At 70.7% G+C, this 22,881-nt stretch overlaps 3 protein-coding genes across 3 annotated transcripts; 1 reads left to right on the top strand and 2 right to left on the bottom strand.

Annotated features, from left to right (window-relative positions):
- Positions 1-424: 424 nt before the first annotated feature.
- GRN (granulin precursor) lies at positions 425-5,148 on the top strand (the record flags this gene model as incomplete). The annotated part of the gene is given in 9 exon segments (XM_055790110.1): positions 425-470; positions 575-681; positions 2,041-2,119; positions 2,203-2,300; positions 2,889-3,013; positions 3,015-3,114; positions 3,964-4,188; positions 4,587-4,881; positions 4,969-5,148. Coding segments are annotated over 8 exon segments (996 nt in total), but the record flags the coding sequence as incomplete, so codon positions are not given.
- Positions 5,149-5,989: 841 nt separating this feature from the next.
- On the bottom strand, positions 5,990-13,871 carry FAM171A2 (family with sequence similarity 171 member A2). The gene is given in 10 exon segments (XM_055789749.1): positions 5,990-6,536; positions 6,538-6,990; positions 7,025-7,270; positions 8,403-8,529; positions 8,699-8,815; positions 8,937-9,113; positions 9,201-9,359; positions 9,454-9,546; positions 11,161-11,388; positions 13,650-13,871. Coding segments are annotated over 10 exon segments (2,247 nt in total). The 5' UTR covers positions 13,750-13,871.
- Positions 13,872-14,039: 168 nt separating this feature from the next.
- On the bottom strand, positions 14,040-22,673 carry ITGA2B (integrin subunit alpha 2b). Its single transcript, XM_055789694.1, has 30 exons — positions 22,461-22,673; positions 22,251-22,381; positions 22,073-22,170; positions 21,420-21,585; positions 21,298-21,347; positions 21,084-21,129; positions 20,804-20,932; positions 20,655-20,702; positions 20,200-20,243; positions 20,022-20,081; positions 19,603-19,655; positions 19,260-19,468; positions 18,962-19,144; positions 18,836-18,881; positions 18,649-18,753; positions 18,473-18,528; positions 18,239-18,390; positions 17,709-17,822; positions 17,025-17,095; positions 16,796-16,943; positions 16,180-16,272; positions 15,999-16,078; positions 15,798-15,878; positions 15,623-15,725; positions 15,390-15,542; positions 15,197-15,307; positions 14,997-15,110; positions 14,664-14,771; positions 14,465-14,587; positions 14,040-14,272 (listed from the first exon to the last, which is right to left on the bottom strand). Exons 1-30 carry the CDS (start codon positions 22,613-22,615, stop codon positions 14,177-14,179), a joined length of 3,126 nt encoding a protein of 1,041 aa, XP_055645669.1. The 5' UTR covers positions 22,616-22,673; the 3' UTR covers positions 14,040-14,176.
- Positions 22,674-22,881: the final 208 nt, after the last annotated feature.

Genomic DNA, 22,881 nt, shown 5'->3' with positions numbered 1-22,881 from the left:
CCTGCATCACGTCCCCAGGTATGAGGGGGCCACGCGTGGTTGGGGGGACACGGTGGGGCCTGGAGGGGGTGTCGGGGGGTGCCTCACCCTGCCCCCACTCTTCACAGCACCTCGCGCTGTCCCCTGTCCCGACGGACAGTCCGAGTGTCCCGATGATGCCACCTGCTGCATGACGGCCACTGGTGCCTGGGGGTGCTGCCCCATGCCCCAGGTATGGGGGGGACAGATGACACGGGGACAGTGGGGGGGGCGGGGACGGATGACACGGGGATATTGGGGGGGACACATCACATGGTCAGTGCTGTGACCAGGGAGTCTGGTGCCCTCAGGCCTCGTGCTGCGCCGACAAAGTGCACTGCTGTCCCCATGCCACCATCTGCGACCTGGCCCACGGGCGCTGCCTGTCACCCACCGGTGACACCCCCTAGGCACCACCTTCCCCGCCTGGAAGCGCCAGCCCCCAGCGCCAGGTAAGGGGCGTCCCTCCCCGGGTTGGGGGTGCCCTCACTGTCCCCACGGAAGGGGCACGGAGGTGGGGAGGGGGCACAGTGACACCGTGTGTGTCCCCCTGCAGTTGCGCTGCGCCAGGTGCTGTGTCCCGACGGCCGCTCGGCGTGTCCTGACGGTGCCACTTGCTGCCAGCTGGCCTCGGGACAGTACGGCTGCTGTCCCCTGCAGAACGTGAGTGCTGGCCTGCACCGGGCACCCCACAGCGTGGGGGCACCCCACGCCGAGCACCCCATGCTGGGCACCCCACAGTGGGTGGGCATCCCGCACTGGGCACCCCACACCAGCCACCCCATGCTGGGCACCCTGCACTGGGCGGGCATCCCGCACTGGGCACCCCACACCAGCTGCCCCGCACTGGGTGGGTGCCCCATGCTGGGCACGCCACCGTGGGTGGGCACCCCACACTGGGCAGCCTGTGCCAGGCACCCCTCCCCGTGCACCCCACACCCACCAACCCACACAGCCACCCCACTGCAGACCCCTGCACCAGGCAGCCTGCACCCAGCCCCCCACGCCGGGCACACTGTACTGGCAGCCCATGCTGAGCACCCCATGCTGGGCACCCAGCACCAGACATCCTGCACCGGCTGCCCCGTGCCCGCAGCCCATGCTGAGCACCCCACATCAAGCACCTTCTGCTGAGCACCCCGTGCTGAGCTCCCCGTGCTGGGCACCCTGTGTCACGCACCCTGCGCTGGGCAGCCTGTACTGGGCACCCCAGGCCAGGCACCCCATAGTGGGCACCTCCCATTAGCAGCCCACCCTGTTCTTGTCACTGCTGGGACCCCCCGGCTGGGCAGGGGGGTGGCGAGCAGGGGGCAGCAATAGGGGGCAGGGGGAACTGATGGCAGGCGGGGAGGGAGCAGTGGGCAGTGACGGTGGGCAGGGACGACGGGCAGTGATGGGTAGTGACAGCGGGCAGTGATGGCAGGCAGGGTGGGCAGTGATGGTGGGCAGGGGGGGCAGGGGGCAGCGGGCAGTGACAGTGGGCAGGGTGGGCAGGGGTGGCAGGCAGGGTGGGCAGTGACAGCAGGCAGGGTGGGCAGGGGGCAGCGGGCAGTGACTGTGGGCAGGGTGGGCAGTGACAGCAGGCAGGGTGGGCAGGGGGCAGTGACTGTGGGCAGTGACGGCAGGCAGGGTGGGCAGTGACAGCAGGCGGGGTGGGCAGGGGGCAGCGGGCAGTGACTGTGGGCAGGGTGGGCAGTGACAGCAGGCAGGGTGGGCAGGGGGCAGTGACTGTGGGCAGTGACGGCAGGCAGGGTGGGCAGTGACAGCAGGCAGGGTGGGCAGGGGGCAGCGGGCAGTGACTGTGGGCAGGGTGGGCAGTGACGGCAGGCAGGGTGGGCAGCGGGCAGTGACTGTGGGCAGGGTGGGCAGTGACGGCAGGCAGGGTGGGCAGTGACAGCAGGCGGGGTGGGCAGGGGGCAGCGGGCAGTGGCGGCAGGCAGGGCAGTGACAGTGGGCAGGGCAGTGACGGCTGTCCCCGGGCAGGCGGTGTGCTGCGGTGACGGGCAGCACTGCTGCCCACAGGGCACTGCCTGCGACCTGGAGCGCTCCACCTGCACCTCCTCAGCGGGCTGGGCACAGCCCCTGGCAGCCCTGCCCAAAGGTGAGGACCCCCCCCGGGGGGCAGCCACCCCCTGTCCCAGCCCGGAGAGGGGACCCCGGCTCTGACTGTCCCTTTGTCCCCAGCTCGTGAAGTGAAGTGCGACGACGAGACGAGCTGCCCCGACGGGAACACGTGCTGCCGGCTGAGCTTGGGCACCTGGGGGTGCTGCCCGCTGGAGGAGGTATGGGGGGCTGTCCCCCGGGAGGGACAAGGACAGGGGTCCCTTGTGCCCCTTGGGACAGACAGATGTCCCCTGTCCCCTGGGAGGGACAAGGATGGGGGTCCCCTGTGCCCCCCGGGGCAGGCAGGTGCCTCCTGGGTGGGAGGAGGGCTAATGTCCCCTTGTCCCCCAGGAGGGACAAGGCCAGCCCAGGGCTCCCACCGCCTCAATGTCCCATGGGAACGGGATGGGGGTGACATCGGGCCCCTTTGCCGGACCCCCAGTCAGACCCCCTTTCCTAACTGGGATCAGTTTAGAGCTCCAGTAGTGGGAGGCGGAGAAGAGACATGAGGTCACTGGGATGCTCAGGGACCTTCGTGTGCCCCACTGGGTGGGGCCAAGAGCAATGGGGGGGTCCCCATATCCACCCCTCCCCCCTGCAAAGTGGGGACGGAGCCAGGCTGGGGTGGGGGACAGGGACAAGGGAGGGCAGGAGCAGGCAGGGAGGGGGCACAGTTTGTCCCCTGGGGGCCCCCAGGCATGGAGCTGGGGGTCCCTGGGGGGGTGGGGGGCTGGGCTCAGTCCAGACCACCGTTCTTGCCCCCCCAGGCTGTCTGCTGCCCCGACCACGTGCACTGCTGCCCCCAGGGCTACACCTGCGACCCATCGGGCAGCTGCCTGCAGGAGGGGGGGGCCCGCCGGCCCTGGGTGCAGAAGACCCCTGCCCTGTCCCGGGGGGGGGGACGTGAGGTGTGACGACGAGACGAGCTGCCCCGACGGGAACACGTGCTGCCGGCTGAGCTCGGGCGCCTGGGGGTGCTGCCCGCTGGAGCAGGTTTGGGGGGGGTCCAGGGGTGGGACAAGGACTTCCTGGGGTCCCCAGTGGTGTGGGGGGCTGGGGTGGTGCACCCAGGGGAGCGGGGGGGCACTGGGCTGGGCTGAGACCAGGGCGTTCTGGGGTGTCCTTGATGGGAGGGACGTGGCTCAAGGGACCGCGGCACCTTGAGCACCGGTCCTGGGGACATGGGGACTTTGAGCAGGGGACTGCCACCCCCTGCCCCCTGGGACAGACCCACCCCTGCCCCGTGGTTTGGGGCAGGTGTCCCTTGTGCCCTGGGTGGGACAGGCCAGTGTCTTCCGTCCCACAGGAGGGACAATGCCAGATGTCCCCTTGCTCCTTGAAGGATGAGGGCAGATGTCCCCTGTCCCCCTGGGAGGGAAGGACAAGGCCAGATGTCCCCGTGCCCCGGGTGGGATGAGGGCTAATGTCCCCTGTCCCCCAGGAGGGACAAGGCCAGGCATAGGGCTCCTGGCCCCCACAATGTCCTGTGGGGATGGGGGTGACACTCTGGGCCCCTTTGTTGGGCCCCCAGTCAGACCCCCTCTGCTAACTGGACCAGTTTGGAGATCCAGTGACAGGACGTGGTGAAGAGACATGAGGCCACTGGGATGCTCGGGGTCCTTCACCTGTCCCACTGCGGGGGGATGAACATGGGGAGGGTCCTGTATTCCCCCCAAAGTGGGGACGGAGCCAGGCTGGGGTGGGGGACAGGGACAAGGGAGGGCAGGAGCAGGCAGGGAGGGGGCACGGTTTGTCCCCTGGGGGCCCCCAGGCATGGAGCTGGGGGTCCCTGGGGGGGTGGGGGGCTGGGCTCAGTCCAGACCACCGTTCTTGCCCCCCCAGGCCGTCTGCTGCCCCGACCACGTGCACTGCTGCCCCCAGGGCTACACCTGCGACCCATCGGGCAGCTGCCTGCAGGAGGGGGGGGCCCGCCGGCCCTGGGTGCAGAAGACCCCTGCCCTGTCCCGGGGGGGGGACGTGAGGTGTGACGAGAAGACGAGCTGCCCGGATGGGAGCACGTGCTGCCGGCTGAGCTCGGGCGCCTGGGGGTGCTGCCCGCTGGAGCAGGTTTGTGGGGGGGGGGGGGGGGAGGGGGTGCTCTGGGGTGGGGGGGCTGTACCAGGGCACAAGGGGTTGGGGATAGAACTGGGGGGGCTGGGGCAGAGCAGGACTCTGCGGTGTGGCCCTTTGGGGGGACAAGCAGGGCTGGGCGAGGGGGTGGGACAGGGATGTGGGACGCCCCCACCTCCATCACTGTGCCCCCCCCCCCCCCCCCCCCCATGGGGGCTCTGTGGGGACAGAGTCTGGCACAGTCCCTGGGGCTGCTGCTGGCCACGAGCAGGGCTGGGGAGGGGGTACATGTGGTTTGGGGGGGTCAGGGTGGCACCCAGACACCTCAGTCCCCCGTGTACCTGGGTCCCCCATTCAGCCCAGTCTCTTCCCACCCCCCCGGCCCCCCCCCCCAGGCTGTCTGCTGCAGGGACAACCAGCACTGCTGCCCGCGGGGCTACACCTGCAACGTGGCCACCCAGAGCTGCGAGAAGCTGCTGGCACCCACCCTGCTGCTGCGAGCGCCCACCTCCCCATTCCGGACACCTGCACCCCCCGGCCTGGCCCCCCCCCCGGCCCCCCGCACTGCTGCGAGCTGCCAGCACCGAGCCAGATGCAGCCATGCCCTGTGATGCTGCCCGCTCCTGCCGCGGTGGGCAGCGGTGCTGCCGGAGCCGGGGGGGCTCCTGGGGGTGCTGCCCCTTCACCCAGGTTAGTGGAGGGGCACCAGGGTGGGGGGGGTCTGTGTGGCGTCACCCCCCACCTCAATCCTTGCCCTCTTCCCCTGTCTCTCTGCAGGGCTCCTGCTGCTCAGACGGCCGTCACTGCTGCCCTGGGGGGTCCCGCTGCACTGGGGGGGGCTGGGGGTGCAGCCCCCAGCGCTGGGACCTACCTGCACCCCGCAGGGTGCTGCTCTGATGTCCCCGGGACCCCCCCCCCCAGGTACCACCACTCAAATAAAAAGGTTTCTAGGACAAATCGCATCCCCTGGCTCCTTGGGATGGGGGGGGGGGGGGGATGGGATGGGGCAGAACTGAGGTGGGAAGCAGAGGCAGAGGGGTTTTTTGTTTGGGGTTTTTTTTTTCTCTTTTTTTTTAATATATTAATGCCATCTAACAACAGGCAGGGCCACGCAGGCAGCGGCTCCCTGCCCAGCCTGGCCGGGGGCAGGCAGGGCCCGGGGGGGGGGATCCCCGTGCCCCCCCACTGCCAGCCCAGCCCCCGCTGGCCCCTCTTCATCCTCGCCACGTAGAAAACGTTTAGAAACACGATTAAAATCCAAAGCCAAGAGTGGGGGGATGAGGTTGGGGGGGTAGCCCCCCCCCCCCACACACAGCTCCTACGGCAGCTTGGAGGCACCGCTGGCCCGGGGGGCACTACCGGCCCCCCCCGCCCTGCGGGGACACAAGTGGGGACACGCCTCAGGACTTGGGGGGCTGTGGAGGGGCCATGCAGGTCTCAACCGCCACCCCCCACCCCCAAAGGACAGGGAGGTGATTGGCAATGTCAGGGTGGGGGGACAGGGGCAGGACAGGGTGATGGTGGCAGCAGGGTGGTGTGGTGGCCCGATGGCAGGGTCAGGGGAGGGGACAGGATGGTGGCAGCGGGACAGTGACGGGACAGGACAGGAGGGTGGCAGGCTGGGATGCTGGTGGCAGGGGAGGGACAGGACGGACAGGGTGATGGCAGGAGAGGACAGGACCGGTGGCAGGCTGGGATGCTGGTGGCAGGAGGGGACAGGACAGGGTGGTGGCAGGATGGGATGCCAGCAGCCGTTCACCCCCCATCCCACCGCCCCCCCCAGCCCCCCCCACCCCACTCACTTGACATTGAAGACCATCAGCGGCCGCTCCTCCCGCTTCTGCCAGGGGCTCTTACGGTCGCCCCCCTCGTCCCCCCCCTCGGCCGCCTCCGCCAGCGCCTCCTCCTCAGGGCTGGTCAGGGAGTCTCGGGGGGCTTCGCTGGCACTGCTGCGCCCACTGCCCCCCCCTCGCCGCCCCCCGCTCCCCGCCTCCAGCAAGGGGGCCAGCGAGCTGTCCTCGGGGGAGGCGGTGGGCAGGGGGGGGCGAGTCCCTACGTCCTCCCCCCCACCTCCCGCTCCACGGGGGAGGCGGGGGGGGGGCGCGGGGCCGGACCCCCTCTCGCTGCCCTGCAGGTCGATGTAGGAATGCCGGACCTGGGAGGAACGGCCGTCCAAGGAGACGAACCAAGCTCGGGGTGGGGGGGGCCCCCCCAATTCTAGTAACTGCTGCCCAGCCAGCGCCTGCAGCTCCCCGTTGAGCTGCGCCACCGCCGACCCGTCCAGCAGTACTGGGATGGCCACCGAGCCGCTCACCGGCTGGGGGGCACGAGCCCCCCCCCAGTTTTCCCCCTTCCTCAAACGGCTGCCCAGTGGACGGGGGGGGCGGTGGGGCCACCGTCGCCGCCGTCGAACCGGGTCCCCCCTCGGTTTTGGGGGGACCCTCCGGCTCGCCGGGGGCCAGGCGCATGTAGCGGGCGGGAATGAGGAGGGTGGGCATCACCCCCCGGTAGACATCCTCCGGCCCCCCACCCCGGTCCAGGGGGCCGCAGAGGAGCAGGGGACCCGGGGGGGCCAGCGAGGGTGGGCGAGGGGGGGGCTCGGGCAGCGGGTGCTCGCTTGGCTGCCCCCCATAACGGGAAAACACGGGGGGCGAGGGGGGCCGGGGTGGGAAAGAGGGGGTCCCCCGGGGGTGCTCGTCCGGCAGCTGCAGCCCGTCCACCGAGCGGGCAGCCCTGAGGCCGAAGGCTTCGCCGGGGCGCCCATAGTCCTCCGGCGCGGGGGGGGTGCCGGCGGCGGGGGGCCAGGGTGCCGGTGGGGGTCCGGGGGCCGGTGCGGAGCTGGGGGGGGGCTGGCGGTTGGAAGAAGTCCGGCCGGGCGGTGGGGAGGTCCCGGGTGGCGGGGGGCAAGCCCGGGGTGGGGAGGTCGGTGTCCCCCCCCGAGGAGGCCGTCTCCAGGTGGCTGCCACCGCAGAGCAGGTCCAGCTGGGACACCGAGGTGGCCTGGTCCCGCCGGGCAGCGTCCAGCGGCCCCGGCAGCGGCAGCTTGCGGTGCTGTGCCCGCGGCTTCAGGCACCGCCGCCTGCGGGGACACGGCGCAGCGTCACCCCAGGGTGGCACGCGGGGGCTGGGGGTCCCGCTCCCCCCACAGCCTCCCTCACCTGCTCTAGGGGGTGAGAGGAGGGGGCTCCAGCCTGCTACAGGGGTGATGCTCCCCCCCATAGCCAGCTATAGGGCACCCAGGGGTGCTAGGGAGCGGTGCCCCCCCCATAGCCAGCTATAGGGCACCCAGGGGTGCTAGGGAGCGGTGCCCCCCCCATAGCCAGCTATAGGGCACCCAGGGGTGCTAGGGAGTGGTGTGTACCCCCATAGCCAGCTATAGGGCACCCAGGGGTGCTAGGGAGCGGTGCCCCCCCATAGCCAGCTATAGGGCACCCAGGGGTGCTAGGGAGTGGTGTGTACCCCCATAGCCAGCTATAGGGCACCCAGGGGTGCTAGGGAGCGGTGCCCCCCCCATAGCCAGCTATAGGGCACCCAGGGGTGCTAGGGAGCGGTGCCCCCCCCATAGCCAGCTATAGGGCACCCAGGGGTGCTAGGGAGCGGTGCCCCCCCCATAGCCAGCCATAGGGCACCCAGGGGTGCTAGGGAGTGGTGTGTACCCCCATAGCCAGCTATAGGGCACCCAGGGGTGCTAGGGAGCGGTGCCCCCCCCATAGCCAGCTATAGGGCACCCAGGGGTGCTAGGGAGTGGTGTGTACCCCCATAGCCAGCTATAGGGCACCCAGGGGTGCTAGGGAGCGGTGCCCCCCCCATAGCCAGCTATAGGGCACCCAGGGGTGCTAGGGAGCGGTGCCCCCCCCATAGCCAGCCATAGGGCACCCAGGGGTGCTAGGGAGTGGTGTGTACCCCCATAGCCAGCTATAGGGCACCCAGGGGTGCTAGGGAGCGGTGCCCCCCCCATAGCCAGCTATAGGGCACCCAGGGGTGCTAGGGAGTGGTGTGTACCCCCATAGCCAGCTATAGGGCACCCAGGGGTGCTAGGGAGCGGTGCCCCCCCATAGCCAGCTATAGGGCACCCAGGGGCTCCAGGCAGGCAGTGCCACCCCCCCACACCCCACACCCCACCCCATACCCAGTTATAGGGTGCCGACGGGGGCCAGGCAGGCACGTGTCCTGTCCCCCCCAGCCGCAGTCGGGCCCCCAGGGGTGCTGACCTGCAGTAGTAGATGAGGAGGCAGAGGAGGATGAGGACGAGCAGGGCCAGCGCGCCCAGGATGGTCAGCAGGAAGATGGTGTGGTAGGTGGTGATGTCCGTCACGCCTGCCGCCATCGCCACCAGCCCTGGGGACAGCGGGGTCAGCCACAGCACGGGACCCCCCCCCCAGAGAGCCCCCCAGGGGCTGCACCCACCAGCACCCCATGGGGTGGGTGTCCTCCCCCTCCCACCCCAGGACAGCCACCAAGGGGACAGGGGGACCCAGGCTGGGGGCACCGATGGGTGTCACCCTACCTGTGCTGGGAGAGGGCAGAGCTGCCGCCCAGTATCCCAACTGGGAGGAGACGAAGGTCCAGTAGAGCTGCCGGCCTTCCTTACGGATCAGCCCCGTCCCGTTACGGACCCACAGCCCTGCAGGGAGACACGTCCATCCCGCCACGGGCTGAGACCCCCCAACCTCATCACCCCCACCGCCAGCCCCCCCAGCAGGAGCTGTGCCACCCCTCTGCCACCCCCCTCAACCAGCGCTCACCGCTCTTGGGGTCAAACCTCCAGGCCGGCACGCTGGTGGCCACCACTGGCCCGGCGTCGGGGGCCAAAGGGACGGAGAGATGGACGGGGCCGGCCAGCGGCACCTCCGTCCCGTTGCCGGTGAAGAGATGGACGCTGAGAGCCGCCACGGGTGCCAGCTCCAGCCAGGTGGCATTGGCTGTGGGGATGAGCGACGGGGACATGCGTATGGGGGTGACCTCGTGGCATCCCCCCCCCCCAAGCCCCCCATGGTGTCTCCCCGTACCACTGCCGCCCTGCTCGGCGCCCAGGAAGGCGGGGAAGGCACGGGCCAGGCTGGGGCCGGTGGCAGCGGTGAGGGACGCGGCGAGCTGGCTGTACGTGGAGCTGCGGGGCAAGCGGGCTGCCCGTCGTGGGAACTGCGCCCACGGCTGCCCACGGGCACCTGGAGGGGGACAAGGTGGGTGGCAGCACCCAGGGGTGACGGTGGTGTCACACACACGTCCCCGTCCCCCCCTACCTCCAGCCGCATCACTCACCTGGGGATCCCAGGAGGATTTGCACCAGGTCCTCGTAGAGGATAAGGGTGGCGGGACGCTCGGGGAGCAGGTAGAGGCTGATGGAGGCGTAGACTGCAAGGGGGGGGGTGATGGGGAGGACCCCGAAATACCCTCCCTGACCCCCCAGGCTGGGGGGGGCTGGGGAGGGTGGGTGCTGATGGGGAGAGGGGGGTGATGGGCCCCGCAGAGCGGGTGGGGAGGGGGAATAGGTCAGCAAGGGGGGGGACGGGGACGGACACATGGAGACGGGGTACACATGGGGACGGGAGGGGACAGGCGGTGGCAGGCAGTGGGGCGAGGGGGGGGGGGGGGCGCCCCGTGCACACCCCTGGCCTGGCACGTCCATGCATGTCCCCAGTCCTTGCACACCCCAAACCCTGCGCGCCTGCTGCACCCACCCTTGCACACACCCCATCCTTGCACACCCCCATGATCCTTGCACACCCAAATCCTTGCACACCCCAAACCCTGCGCGCCTGCTGCACCCACCCTTGCACACCCCCCATCCTTGCACACCCCCATGATCCTTGCACACCCAAATCCTTGCACACCCAGACCCCGCACACCTGCTACACCCACCCTTGCACAACCCCCCATCCTTGCACACCCCAAACCCTGCGCGCCTGCTGCACCCACCCTTGCACACCCCCCATCCTTGCACACCCCCATGATCCTTGCACACCTCCCCATCCCTGCACACCCAAACCCTGCACACCTGCTGCACCCCATCCTTGCAGACACACCCCATCCTTGCACACCCCCCTGATCCTTGCACCCCCCACCCCCCTGATCCTTGCACCCCCCCCGCCTCCCAGTCCCTGCGTGCCACCATGCCCTCGCACCCCCAGAGTCCTGGCACACCCCTGCACAGCCCATGTCCCACACGCACCCCGCTCCTTGTGCACACCCGCATCCCCAGCCTCACCCGCCACATGCACCCCCACCCCTGCACTCCCCATCCTTGCACACCCCCCCGCTGAGCACTGCCACATGGCCCACCCCCCCAGGAAGGTGACCCCATTGACGCCACCCCGCAATGGCCCTGGGGACAAGGGCTGGCACCCAGCCCAGGGACACCCCCACCCCCCCTGCCCTGGGATGGGGGTACCTTGGGGCCACCAGGATGTGGTTAACTCCTCTCAGAGGGGCCTGAGCCCCCCAAACACCCCTCTGTAAGGGACGCCCCCTTCCCAAAAAGTCTTTGAGGTCCCCAGGAAAGGACTGAGGTCCCAGGAAGGGACTGGGGGTGCCCAGGAAAGTATCAAGGACCCCCAGGAAGGGATTAGAGCCCCCTTAGAGCCATCCCCCTCCCACTAAGGGAGGAATGAGGGACCCCATCAAGGGCTTGGGCCCCTCCATATGGGATCAAGGCCCCCAGTAAGGGACCAGTTCCCCCAGTAAGCCATCAGGAACCCTGTAAGAGATCGGAGTCTCCCACAAGGAGCCAACTCCCACAGTGAAGACCCAGGGCCCCCAGTAAGGGACTGTGCCCCCCCATAAGAGCTCAGAGCCCCCCAGTGAAGAGTTGGGGTCCCCCATAAGGGTTCAGACACTCCCAGCAAAGAGCTGGCGTCCCCATCAGGGCTCAGACCCCCCCAGTAAAGACTGGGGACCCCCATAAAGGCTCAGAGCCGCCCAGTAAGGCACTGGGTCCCCCATAAGGGCTGGGGGGTCCCAGTCACTCACGCGGCAGCTTGTTGACGCGCCAGGGGACGGAGGCGGTGACGTAGCCGCGGCGGGCAGCGGTGACGAGGACCCAGGTGCCCAGGCGGTAGGGGACGGGCAGGATGCCGGTGCCCTCGTGGTCAGTGATGCCAGCCGCCAGCGAGCTGCGGTTGCCGAAGACGTCCAGGGTGGCCTGGGCCAGCGGGGCCAGCGTCCCACTCTCATACACCTGCACCTTCAGCAGCACCTCTGCGGGGACACAGGTGACACGTGGGCACGGGCACGGGGCACCCCCCATGCCGACAGGTACCCCCCAAGCGTGCCCTGCGGGTGGGATGACGGCACCATCGCAGCCCCATCCCGGTGGGTCATGGCCACCACCCTGGTGGGTCACGAGCATCATCCTGGTGGGCCACAGGCCACCGTCCCAGCAGGTGGTGGGACCCATCCCAGTGGGTCATGGCCACCACCCTGGTGGGCCACAGGCCACCATCCCAGCAGGTGGTGGGACCCATCCCAGTGGGTCATGGCCACCACCCTGGTGGGTCATGGCCACCACCGCAGCCAGGTCATAGATGCCACGCTACAGGGCAGCGGGCACCTCGCTGGCAGGTTTGTGGGTACCATCCCAGTACAGCAGTGGGCACCATCCTGGGGGTGGGTGGGTGCTCCCCTTGCACCCACCCCGTGCCCCCCTTGAAGCAGGCGGACGGACGGGGGGGGGGGGTTACCACACCAGAGTGCCGTGCCCATGCAGGTGGGTGCACCCAGTCACGTCCCTCCCACGATACCCCCCCCCCCCCCTCCTCCCAAGGCCAGTCAGGGTGCAACCCACAGATGTCACAAGTTCAGGGTGGGGGGTCTCCACGCCCATAAGCCCCACCAGCAGCCCAGGGCCGGGTCTCAGATGCAGTGCAGGGGTGGGCACAGCTCAGGGGGGGACCCCACCGCCGCCCGTGCCCCCGGCCCCCCCGTGCCGTCACCATCCTGCGCATGAGCCCGCAGCCCTTGGCAGCCGGCCCGGCTCGGCGCCGTCACCCTGGCAACGACCTCCTTCATCCCGCGGCCCCGGGCGCTTTCGGGACCCCGTGTCCCCCCCTCCCAGCAGCATCCTGACCCCCAAAAGCCCCCACCCCGCAGGGCAACCCGACCCCCCACCCCCCAATCTCAGCCCAGATGTTGCCCAGATGTGGCCATGGGCAAGGGGAGGAATTTGCAGCAGCTGCTTCGGCAACATGCTGGGCGGGGGGGGGGAAGGGGGGGGGGTCGGGCATGGGGGGGGGCGGGGGGGGCGCTGGCGGCGTCCCCCCACATAGCAGGGACAGCCGCACCCGGGGGGCAGGAATGTCCCCGCGGCCACATGCCGGTCACCCGCAGCTGCCGGGGGACAGCTGGCACCAAGGGCCACCCCCGGTGTCCTCCGGAGGAGGGGGATACAAGGTGCCACCCCCAGGGTGGGGGGCATGGCCTCCCCCTCTCTGTCCCCGTGGGTACAAACCCCCCCTTCCCCATCACCGAGGGGCCCCCAGGGGGTGGCACAGCCACCGTGGGGCACGCTGGCACCTCACCAGCTCCCAGTGCCTCCCAGTACAGCCCCAGGGTCCCAGGATGGGTGGGCGGTGGGGTGCCAGGCCCCGGGGTGGCTGTGGGACCCAGGCGCCGGGCCCTGCGCCCCCTCCTCACTGCCACCCCACAGGGACAGGGACAGGGACGGGTGACGGCAGCGGGGAGCTGAGCCAGGGCTGGGACCCCCGAGCCCCCTGCCCCTGCCTCACCCCCGGTACACCTCGCCCCGGCACAGGGGCGCTGCCAGGAGGGGGGGGGGCTCGGGGGGCGTCGCGGGAACCCCAAAGCGCCGCGCCGCACCCCAAGGCCCACCCTGCTCGCTGGGAGCAGGTGCCTGCAATGGGGTGACCCCTGCACCATGCCCAGGGTGCCCCCCCACCCATTATTCTGCACCCCAGGGTGCTGCTCAGGACCCCAGCGCATACTCCCACCCTCCCGTACTCCCTGGCCTGGGACCCCCACCCATCATGCTGCACCCCCTGGCACTGCCCGGCTCCCCCACCCACCCACCCACCCACCCACCATCACCACCTCATGGCCTGGGACCCCCACCCACCCTCCTGCCCCACCATGCTCTGCCCAGGACCCCCACCCACCATCACGCACCCCACGGCTGGGGACTCCCACCCTCCCACCCACCCCCCAAGCTTTGCCCAGGACCCCCACCCGCTGGCCCGGGCCCCTCCGCACCTCCTGCACCCCCAGGCGCACCCCAGGGCCCCCGCCCAGCACCCTGACGCCCACCGGTGGCCCGGACCGCCCGGGGGGGGGGGGGATGGATGGACAGCCAGCCGGGCGGGGGGGCAGCCAGCCGGGCGGGGGGCGGCCCCGGGGGGCGCGGAGGGCCCGGCAGGCGGGGGGGGGGGGCCGGCGGGGCCGGCGGGGGTCGGGGCGGGGCGGGGCGGGGGCGGGCGCCTCCCCCCGCACACAAAGGCCGCTCTCACCGTGCGCTCCCGGCTCCGCCGCGCCCCGCGCCCGCCGCCCGCCCGCGGCCACCAGCAGCAGCAGCACCGGCAGCGGCGGCAGGAGGCGGCGGGGCCGCATGGTCGCTCCGCGCCGTTACCCCGCCATGCCCGGCCCGCCCGGCCCGGCCCGCTCCTCCCGCCGCCGCCGCGGGGACCGGGCTCCACCTGCCGGAGCCGCCGGGCACGGCCGCCCGCCCCGCCCCGGCCCGGCCCCGCCCCCGACCACCGGCCCCGCCCCGGCCACACCCCGCCCCCGGTCCCGCCCCAGCCCCGCCCCCCCGGCCCGCAGCAGCACCCCCACACCGACCCCCCCGCCCGGCCCCCCCGGCCCTGGGGGCGGCCCCTGTCGCCCCCCGGCAGACAGCAGGGTGCCAGGCAGAGATTTATTGGGGGGTGGGGGCGGCTGTGGGTGCTGGGCCCCTGGGCGCCCCGGGGTGCTGGGACACGGGGGCGGGATGGGGGGCATGCCGGGGGGCGGGGGCGCAGGCGGACCCCAGGGCACCCCACTAGCCCTGGGCATCCTCCGGCTCCTGCCCCTGGCCGGGCGCCAGCTCCTGCGTGTCCTCCTCGGCGGGTGGCCGCGTCCTCTTGAAGAAACCCATCTGGGAGGGGGACAGGTGACAACCCGGCCGCGGGGGACCCCACGGCATCCCCCCGCCCCCCCCCGCCCCGTGCTGCCTCCTACCCTGTGCCCGCAGCCCCTACCCCCAGGGCTGGGCCCCTCCACTGTCACTGGGGCCCCGCCACCCTGGCGAGGTGTCACCGCTGTCCCATGTCCCCACCCACCCACTCACCTTCCACATGAGGAGGATGAGGAGGGTGAGGAGCAGGAGCCCAGCCAGGACCCCCAGCACCACCCACCACACCGGCACGGCCCCCTCGCCCCCGGGGCTGGCACGCACCACCTTGGTGACAGCCTGTGGATGGACGGGTGGGTGACACCGCTGCCACCACGGCCTGTCCCTGTGTCCCCTGTGGCCACCACGGCCCTACCGTGGTCTCCCCAGTGGGCAGGACGCGGGGCTGGACGCGGTAGGGCATGGCCGAGGTGTTGAACCAAGCCTGTGACTGGATGCGGAACTGCTTCAGGAGGTGCTCCCGCTGGGGACAGACACGGGGACACATGGGGACAGACATGGGGACACATGGGGACACACGGAGACACAGCACCAGGGATGCCGGCAGCCAACAGGGCACCCGTGACCCTGCACATTGTGTCCCCAAGGCTGCTCTCTGCAGGTCCCCGGGGACCACCGTGCAGGAGGGGACATGGCGAGGCCACCCTAGGGACATAGTGCCACCCCTGTCCCCAAGCGGGGACAGTACCTGCTGCAGGGTGTCCATCCAGAGCAGGGCATGGACGCTCACCAGCGCCCGCTGGTCCTTGGCCAGGCTGGGCACCCAGCAGGTGATGTCCACGCACGTGGCGTTGCTACAGTCCTGCGGGACATGGCGGGTGTCACCTGGACCCCCATGCTGCCACCCCGGGGGGCACCTCCCCCACGGTCCCCAAAGCCCCCACTCACCACAGGGACGAGGTCCTCCAGCCCAGCATCCAGCGGCTCCTCCAGCTCCCTGCGCTCCCGCCGGTGGGTGCCGTTTCGGGGTGCTGCGCCCGTGGGCCGGGGGATCTCCAGCTGGAAGGGGACACGGGACACACGCCACCATGTCACCCACCCAGCACGCAGCGGGGGGGTGCCGGTCCCCAGCAGCACCTACCTGCTCAGCGTTGAGGCCCGGCGGGCTGGTGCAGTTCATGCCCCCCTCGGTGCCCAGCTCCAGCAGGTAGAGCAGGATGCGGCCATCCAGCTGGCTGGGGATGGCCAGGTGCAGGGTGACCCCGCTGACGGTGCTGGGACCCTTGTTGTGGAGCTGAGGGAGGATGGGGAGGTGACACCAGGGAGGGGACAGAGGGGCCGGTCCCCCAGGCACCCATGGGTGCATCACCCTACCTGGTAGACGTGCTCCACCTTGATGCCGTGGTCCTCGAGCCGCCGGCTGCCCTCCACCCTGTGCCAGCTGGTGGGCAGCACCGTGGTGGCAGGCAGGGAGTTGCTGGCAAGAGAGGGGGGTCAGTGCCCCCCCGTGTGTCCCCCAGCCCCCCGTGTGTCCCCCCCAGGCCCTCACCCCCGTAGCGCCATCTCTGCCTGCACCTCCACGGGCACCGTCACCGTCACCGACGAGTTGGTGGAGCTGGGGCTGTTCTTGCTGCGGGGACACGGCAGGGTGAGGGGTGGCCACCGAGTCTGGGGACACGCTGAGGCCACCAAGTGCCGGGTGCCTGGGTCCCCACGGTGGGCAGGGGACAGGGGGTTGGCGCGGTGTCACCTCCGCAGCTGGAGCTGGAAGGTGATGGTGTCACCCATGTCCTCCAGCCCCGCCACGCTCAGCTCCATGTCCACGGTGATCTAGAGGGCAGCAGGGGGGTGGGGGGGTGTCCCAGTGGGTGGGTGACACCCCCCCCATGCCACCACCGGGTGATCGGCCTGGCGGGGGGACGTCCCCTTACCCGGGCACCCGCTTTCATAGGGTTCCCCAGCTCGCACAGCACCACGTGGCTCCCGTTCTCCTTCCGGGGGTTGCAGCTCAGCTTCTCCTGCCCCTGCGGTGTGGGGACATGGGGAGGTGACACCTCACGGACCCCCCTGGGCACCAACCACCCTGGGGACATGCATAGTCCAAGGGCAGGGTGTGAGCCCCCCACCCAGGCACCCATCACCACCAGGCACCCCCATGGAGGGTGTAAGCCCCCCACCCAGGCACCCATCACCACCAGGCACCCCCATGGAGGGTGTAAGCCCCCCACCCAGGCACCCATCACCACCAGGCACCCCCATGGAGGGTGTAAGCCCCCCACCCAGGCACCCATCACCACCAGGCACCCCCATGGAGGGTGACGGCCACCAAGGGCAGGGTATGAACCCCCCCACCCAAGCACCCCCTGGCACCCGCCACCACTAAGCACCCACAGGGAAGGTGACAGCCACCAAGGGCAGGTTGTCAGCCCCCCACCCAGGCACCCATCACCACCAAGCATCCATAGGGAGAGTGATGGCCACCAAGGGCAGCATGTGAGTCCCCCCCACTCGGGCACCACCTGTCACCCATCACCAGTGGGCACCCACCGGGATGCTGCTGCGGGCCGCCTGGTAGTGGGTGCCGGGGGGCAGCTGCACCCGCAGCTCGGTCTCGAAGGCGCCTTCGCCCAGATTGCTGGCGTTGGCACGCAGGGACAGCACAGCCTCCGCCCCGATGAGCAGGCGCCTGCTGGGCCTGCGGGGGGGACAGGTGGGGACAGGGCTCAGCACCCCGGGGTGGCACGGGGCACCCACCCTTGCCCAGCCGGGTGCTCACGTGTCGGCGGCCAGGCGGAGGTCCGGGACGCAGAGGTTGTCCTCGCCGCAGTCCTCCAGTATGATGTGGGTCTGGGAGGGAGCCAGGGGACACGAGGACAGTGGGGGGGTGCAGGATGGGGACGGTGGGGAGTACTGGGGGACATCCCCGGGAAGGGCTGGGGATGGCGGAGGGTACAGAGGGGACATCCTGGGGAGGTGATTGAGGACAGTGGGGGGCACAGAAGGGACATCCCAAGCAAGGGCAGGGACAGTACAGGGGACATCCCAGGGAGGGAGGGGGACAGCACAGAGGACTGGGTGCCAGGGAGTGGCTGGGGACAGTGTGGGGGTTGGGGTCGCATCCCACGGGAGACTGGGGGCAGTGTAGGGGGACTGGTGGTACTACCCGAGGGGGGAGCAGAGACAGTGGGGGGACGCAGGGGGGACATCCCGCAGAAGCACTGGGGACAGCGGGGAGGAAGGGGCTGCGCCCCAGGGAGGGGTTGGGGACAACGGGGACAGGCTGGGGACCACGGGGCTGGAGCACCATGGTGGAAGTGGGTGCCCCGGGCTGGGGGTACCCCCACTTGCCCTGGCCCAACCGTGGGGACAAGCCCACCCCGTGGCACCGCGGCGATGTCCCCAGGTTGGGGGACACCGAGGTGCCACTCCCCCCATCCCAGTTCAGCCGTGTCCCCCCTACCTGTGCCTGCACCAGCGTGTCCCCATAGAGCACCAGCCCCGGCCCCTCCGCGGGCAGCGCCAGGCTCAGGCTCAGCACCACCGGGCTCAGCTTGTCCTTGAAGTCGGCCTCATCCTGGGGACACCCATGGGCAGAGCCCCCCAGCAGGCACCCCGCACCCACCCACCCCTGGGCCCCCACCCACCTGGGCTGGGGACAGCGGTGTCCCCAACCCTGTCCCCATCCCGGCTGGAGGTACCACTGTCCCCATCCCATCTGGGGACACCGCTGTCCCCAAACCTGTCCCCATCCCAGCTGGAGGTGCCACTGTCCCCATCCCATCTGGGGACTCCACTGTTCCCATCCCTGTCCCCATCCCAGCTGGAGGTGCCACTGTCCCCGTCCCATCTGGGGACTCCACTGTTCCCATCCCTGTCCCCATCCTGGCTGGAGGTGCCACTTGTCCCCACGCCTGTCCCCCACCCTCCTTGGGCTCCAGTTGCCGCTGTCCCCCCCCCGTCCCCCCCCGTGCCAGCCCACTGTCCCCATACCCGCAGGCAGGCGGTGAGGTTGTGGCACAAGGGGGGTGTCCCCGGGGTCAGCACCAGCGCCTTGTGCCAGGAGGACTGGTGGCCCTGCAGCAGCAGGACCCTCCGGGACAGCTTGGGCTTCAGTCGGTCCAGCTGCAGCTCAGCATCGAGGTCTGGCAGGGCAGAGGGGGACATGGCACTGGTGCCACCCCAACAGTGCCCCTTGTCCCCTCCCCAGGTGACACCGGCACTCACAGATGCTCTTGGGAATGTGCTGGCCCGTCACGCTGACACACAGCACCACAGGGAAGCTGCGAGGGGGACAGCACCCAGGGGTGCTCAGGGACCTGCCACCATCCCTGGGGCAATGTCCCCAAAACGGTGGTGTCCCTCAGCGGTCCACATGACACTGTCCCCATGACATGGCTCACCAGCTGACATTGGCACTAGAGCCGGGCAGGGCATGATCCAGGACCTTGGGGTTCAGCCCATCAGGGACACTCAGCTGGGTATGGGCCACCACCACGGGCTGTCCCCTGGGACATGGGGACAGAGCTGAGGTGCCAGGAGACCCCAGGCAGGGACCCCCGGGCCAGAGCTGGGGGGATGGGCACTCACCTGTACACGGCCACCTTGGCCGCCCCGTAGGCACCCACCAGCAGATCTGCAGGGACAAGCAGGGGGTCAGTGACGGGGTAGGTGGCACCAGGACGGCGTGGCAGTGACCACGTGGCACGGCCGTACCGGGGTAGCCGTTGCCATCCAGGTCCGTGGCACCGCGCAGGGCGAAGCCGAAGGCGGCTGGGCCGGGGAAGGGGCTGTCGAGGCGCTGGGTGGGCACCGGCATCAAGCCCTCGCTCTGCCCACGGAAGATGAAGACCTGCCCGCTGCCGCTGTCACCCCCCAGCGGGGCACCCACGGCCACATCTGGGGACAGCGGGGATGTGAGCACCCACCAGGACACCCTGCCTCAGTTCCCCCAGTGGTTCAGCGCTGGCAGAGCCCCCCCCTGCCCACCACCCCTGTGCCAGCCCGGTGTTACCGCCGTAGCCGTCCAGGTCCAGGTCCCCGAGGCTGGCAATGGCGGCGGCGAAGCGGCCGTAGGGGTGGGTGCCCGTCAGGGTCTGGGGGGGCTGCGCGAAGGGCTGCCGCCTCCCCCCCAGGTAGAGGTAGAGACGCCCCACCTCGCTGCGCTGGCCATCGGGGCGCCGGGCCATGTACAGGGGGGCACCCACCAGCACGTCGTCCCTCCTGCGCCCAGCACGGGGGTCAGGGTCCCCAGGTTTGGGGACTGGTGGCACCCAGGGATGTGCCAGGCGGGGGGCAGCACCCTAGGGTGTCCTCATGGGGGATGGAGTGGGGGGGGGCACAGTCTTGGCTCTTACCCATCCCCATCAACGTCAGCCACGGCCACCGTGTGCCCGAAGTATGATGCCACCTGGAAAGGGCCCGTGTGGAGCAGGGGGGCACGGGGGGGGGGGGCAGGGAGGGTTGTGCAGGGGCGCCGTGGGGGGTGCTGGGTGATGAGGGGGGTGGTTAGGTGCTGGGATGCTATGGGGTGGGGGTGCAGGGGTGCTGTGTCAGCACGGGGAGGGGGTCAGAGGGGTGTTGGGGGGTGCCAGGGGGCAGTGGGCAGGGGGGCAGCAGGGAGCCGTGGGGCACTAAGGGGGGCACTGGGGGTGACAGGGCAGGGTGCTGGGGGTGCTGGCACACGGCACCTGGGGGCAGTGGGGGCAGGGGGGTGGCGGGGCAGGGGGGGTAGGGGGTTGGGGGCATGGGGACGTGCTGGCGCAGCGGGGGGTACCTGCTCGCTGGCGATGCCCCACCGCCGGCGCAGGGTCGCCCCCGCACTGAAGATCTCCACCTGCCCAGAGCAACGTCAGGCCCCAGCCCGGGGCGCCACACCGGGGGGCCTGGCCATGGCGCTGTGTCCCCCCAGGCGCCCCCCCAGAGCAGGGCACCAGGCTCCCGGCACCACTCACCTCGCCCCTCGTGTTGCTCTTGTTGGGGACCCCCACCACGAACTCTGCGGGGGACAAGAGCCCTGAGTGCCCCCACCATGGCACTGGGGTGGGCACGGGGACATCCCCAGCACTTCGGTGGGCTCAGAGACCCCCGGCACTGGGGTGAGCATGGGGGCATTCCCAGCACCGGGGTGGGCACAGGGGCGTCTCCAGCACCGGGGTGGGCTCAGAGACCCTCGGCACCGGGGTGGGCACGGGGGCATCCCTGGCACCGGGGTGGGCACAGGGGCATCCTCGGCACTGGGGTGGGCTCAGAGGTCCCCGGCGCTGGGGTGGGCATGGGGACACAGAGATGGACACAACCTGTGTCCCTTGGGAGGGGAGGGCACTGCAGAGACCAGGGGTGCCCAGGGCCCATCCCCCACCCCACCCCCACCCCGAGCAGCCCTGGCCCCCCACCCAACCAGCCTTACCTTTGGTTTTGGGGTTGTCATCGAACTCGCCCACGGCCAGAGAGTACCCTGAAGGGAGATGGGCACCGATGACCCCCGCTGCCGATGACCCCCGCTGTGCCCCGGCACGAGCCAGCGATGGGACAGGGCCCCCCACGCCCGCTGCTCACCCCGGTACCCATCCTCGTACTCCCTGTCCACCGGCTCCTCCGTGGGACGCCCCGGGCGCTCCGGCCACAGCAGGGACTTGCCATGGAAGCGGGTGAGGATGGCATCCACCTCCACCGAGTACAGGAGCCCTGGGGACACCGGGACGGGCACCAGCACTGGCACGGCACCCGTTGGCACCCACCCGGGGCTGCTAGTGCTGCTGCGGGTGGCACCCATGGGGGTACCCCGTCCTGGGTGCCCACAGCCCACCGTGCCCACCCAAAGGCAGGCAGGACTCACCCGTGAAGTAGTACCCGCCAGGGGCACCCAGCACCAGCGTGCCATCCTGTGGGAGAGCTGGCATCAGCACCCACCCTGGCAACCCCCCTTTGCATCCCCCACCCTGACACCCACACCTGGGTACCATCCTGGCCACCCCAGGCACCCTCAACAGCATCCCCACGGGCATCCCCAGGGCACCCCGGTCCCACCGCTCCTCCAAACCCCCTCTCACCGCTGTGACGGCTGCGCTGAAGCCGATCTCGCAGTAGCGCCTGTCGTAGGCTGCGGGCACAGGGCAGGGTCAGAGGGGCCAGGGGTGGGGGGCACCCGCCGCCCCCACCCACCTGCCCTCACCGTAGTAGCTCTCGCGGTAGGTGCTGGCCATGAGCTGGTCGCGGCACGGCGAGTACCAGGCGACGCGCTGCAGCCCAGGGGCACCCACAAAGCAGGTGCCCGTCGGGGTGCAGAAAGCCTCGTGCTGCCCGTCCATGGCGTTCCAGTGCTGCAGTGGGGCACAGGCCTGGGGACAGGGTGGGTGCCCACCATCCACCATCACCCACCACCACCCACCATCACCACCCACCCCCCACCATCACCCCCCACCCACCACCACCCCCCAAGGGTGCCCACACATCTGGGTGCCCACGACCCCCCCACCACCCCTCACTGCCCCCACCACCACCACCACTCATCACCACCCACCGCCACCCCCCAAGGGTGCCCACGCACCTGGGTGCCCACCACCCACCACCACCCACCACCACCCACCACCACCATCCCCCAAGTGTGCCCACACACCTGGGTGCCCACGATCCCCCACCGCCCCCACCACCACTCCCCACCACCACCAACACTCACCACCACCCACCGCCACCCCCCAAGGGTGCCCACACACCTGGGTGCCCACCACAACCCACCACCACAACCCACCACCACCCACCATCACCCACCACCACCCACCACCCACCACCACCCAAGGGTGCCCACCCACCCACTGGGTCACCCACCACCACTTTGCCATCCCAGCTGGTGACGGACGCCCCCAGCCACTGGTGTGACTTGTAGGTGTGGAGCTTCAAGGTGCTTTGGGTCTCGGTCTCGTTCCCTGGGGGAGCGGGAGAGGGGGAGCGTGCCGCGCTGGTGGCCCCCCCCACGCCCACCCATCACCCCATGGCGCCCACACACCTGTAGTGTCGATGGGGAGGGGGTGGCAGGGGGTCTTGCCAGGGGGCCAGGAGCAGAGGAAGACGGCACCGGGCTGAGCCACGCCGGGCTGGGAGGTGTTGGCGCGGGGTGCCCCCACCAGCACGCTGGGGCTGGGGTGGGCACAGTGGGTGTCGGGGGGGGCGGGGAACGGGTGTCGTGCCCAACCCCAGCCCCCCGCTGTCCCCTTACCTGCCCTCGGTCATGTGGAAATCCAGGGCGAAGCCGAAATAGCTGTCGGGGGGTCCCTGGTAGGTGGTGGGGGGGTCCCGGAGGAGCCCCAGGGCAGGGGCTGAGTGTGGCCCCCCCAGGAGCAGCAGGGCCCGGAGCAGGGCAGCAGCCCCCATCGCCTCCCCGAAATGCGGCCGGCAGCCCCGGCACAGCCTGTCCTGGTCCCTGCTTATCTCTGGGGTCACAGCTGGGGACAGGGACAGGGGCACAGGAAGGGCCCCCCCGCCCGCCCCCCGCTGCCACCGGGGAGCCAAAGCAGTTTGGGGGGAGCAGGGGGGACGTGCTGCCTCTGCCCGGGGGGACGGCGGTGCCAGCCCTGGCAGAGCAGGGCAGGAGGTGGCAGTGCCACCGGGGGGCACATGGGGGGGTGGGCCAGGGCCAG

The sequence above is a fragment of the Falco peregrinus genome, chromosome 18 (genome assembly GCF_023634155.1).
Source record: "Falco peregrinus isolate bFalPer1 chromosome 18, bFalPer1.pri, whole genome shotgun sequence".
NCBI classification, from domain to species: Eukaryota; Metazoa; Chordata; class Aves; order Falconiformes; family Falconidae; genus Falco; species Falco peregrinus.
The sequence above is the reverse complement of the archived record's forward strand: the minus strand, read 5'-3'. Positions and strand labels throughout refer to the sequence as shown.

Excerpts from the sequence above, each read along its gene's own strand:
- ITGA2B (XM_055789694.1), bottom strand. The coding sequence starts at position 22,615 with ATGGGGGCTGCTGCCCTGCTCCGGGCCCTGCTGCTCCTGGGGGGGCCA. Across the intron at positions 17,096-17,708 it reads ACACGCTGGTGCAGGCACAG|ACCCACATCATACTGGAGGA; the intron begins GTAGGGGGGACA and ends GCTCCCTCCCAG. Across the intron at positions 15,726-15,797 it reads GCAGAGATGGCGCTACGGGG|CAACTCCCTGCCTGCCACCA; the intron begins GTGAGGGCCTGG and ends CTCTCTTGCCAG.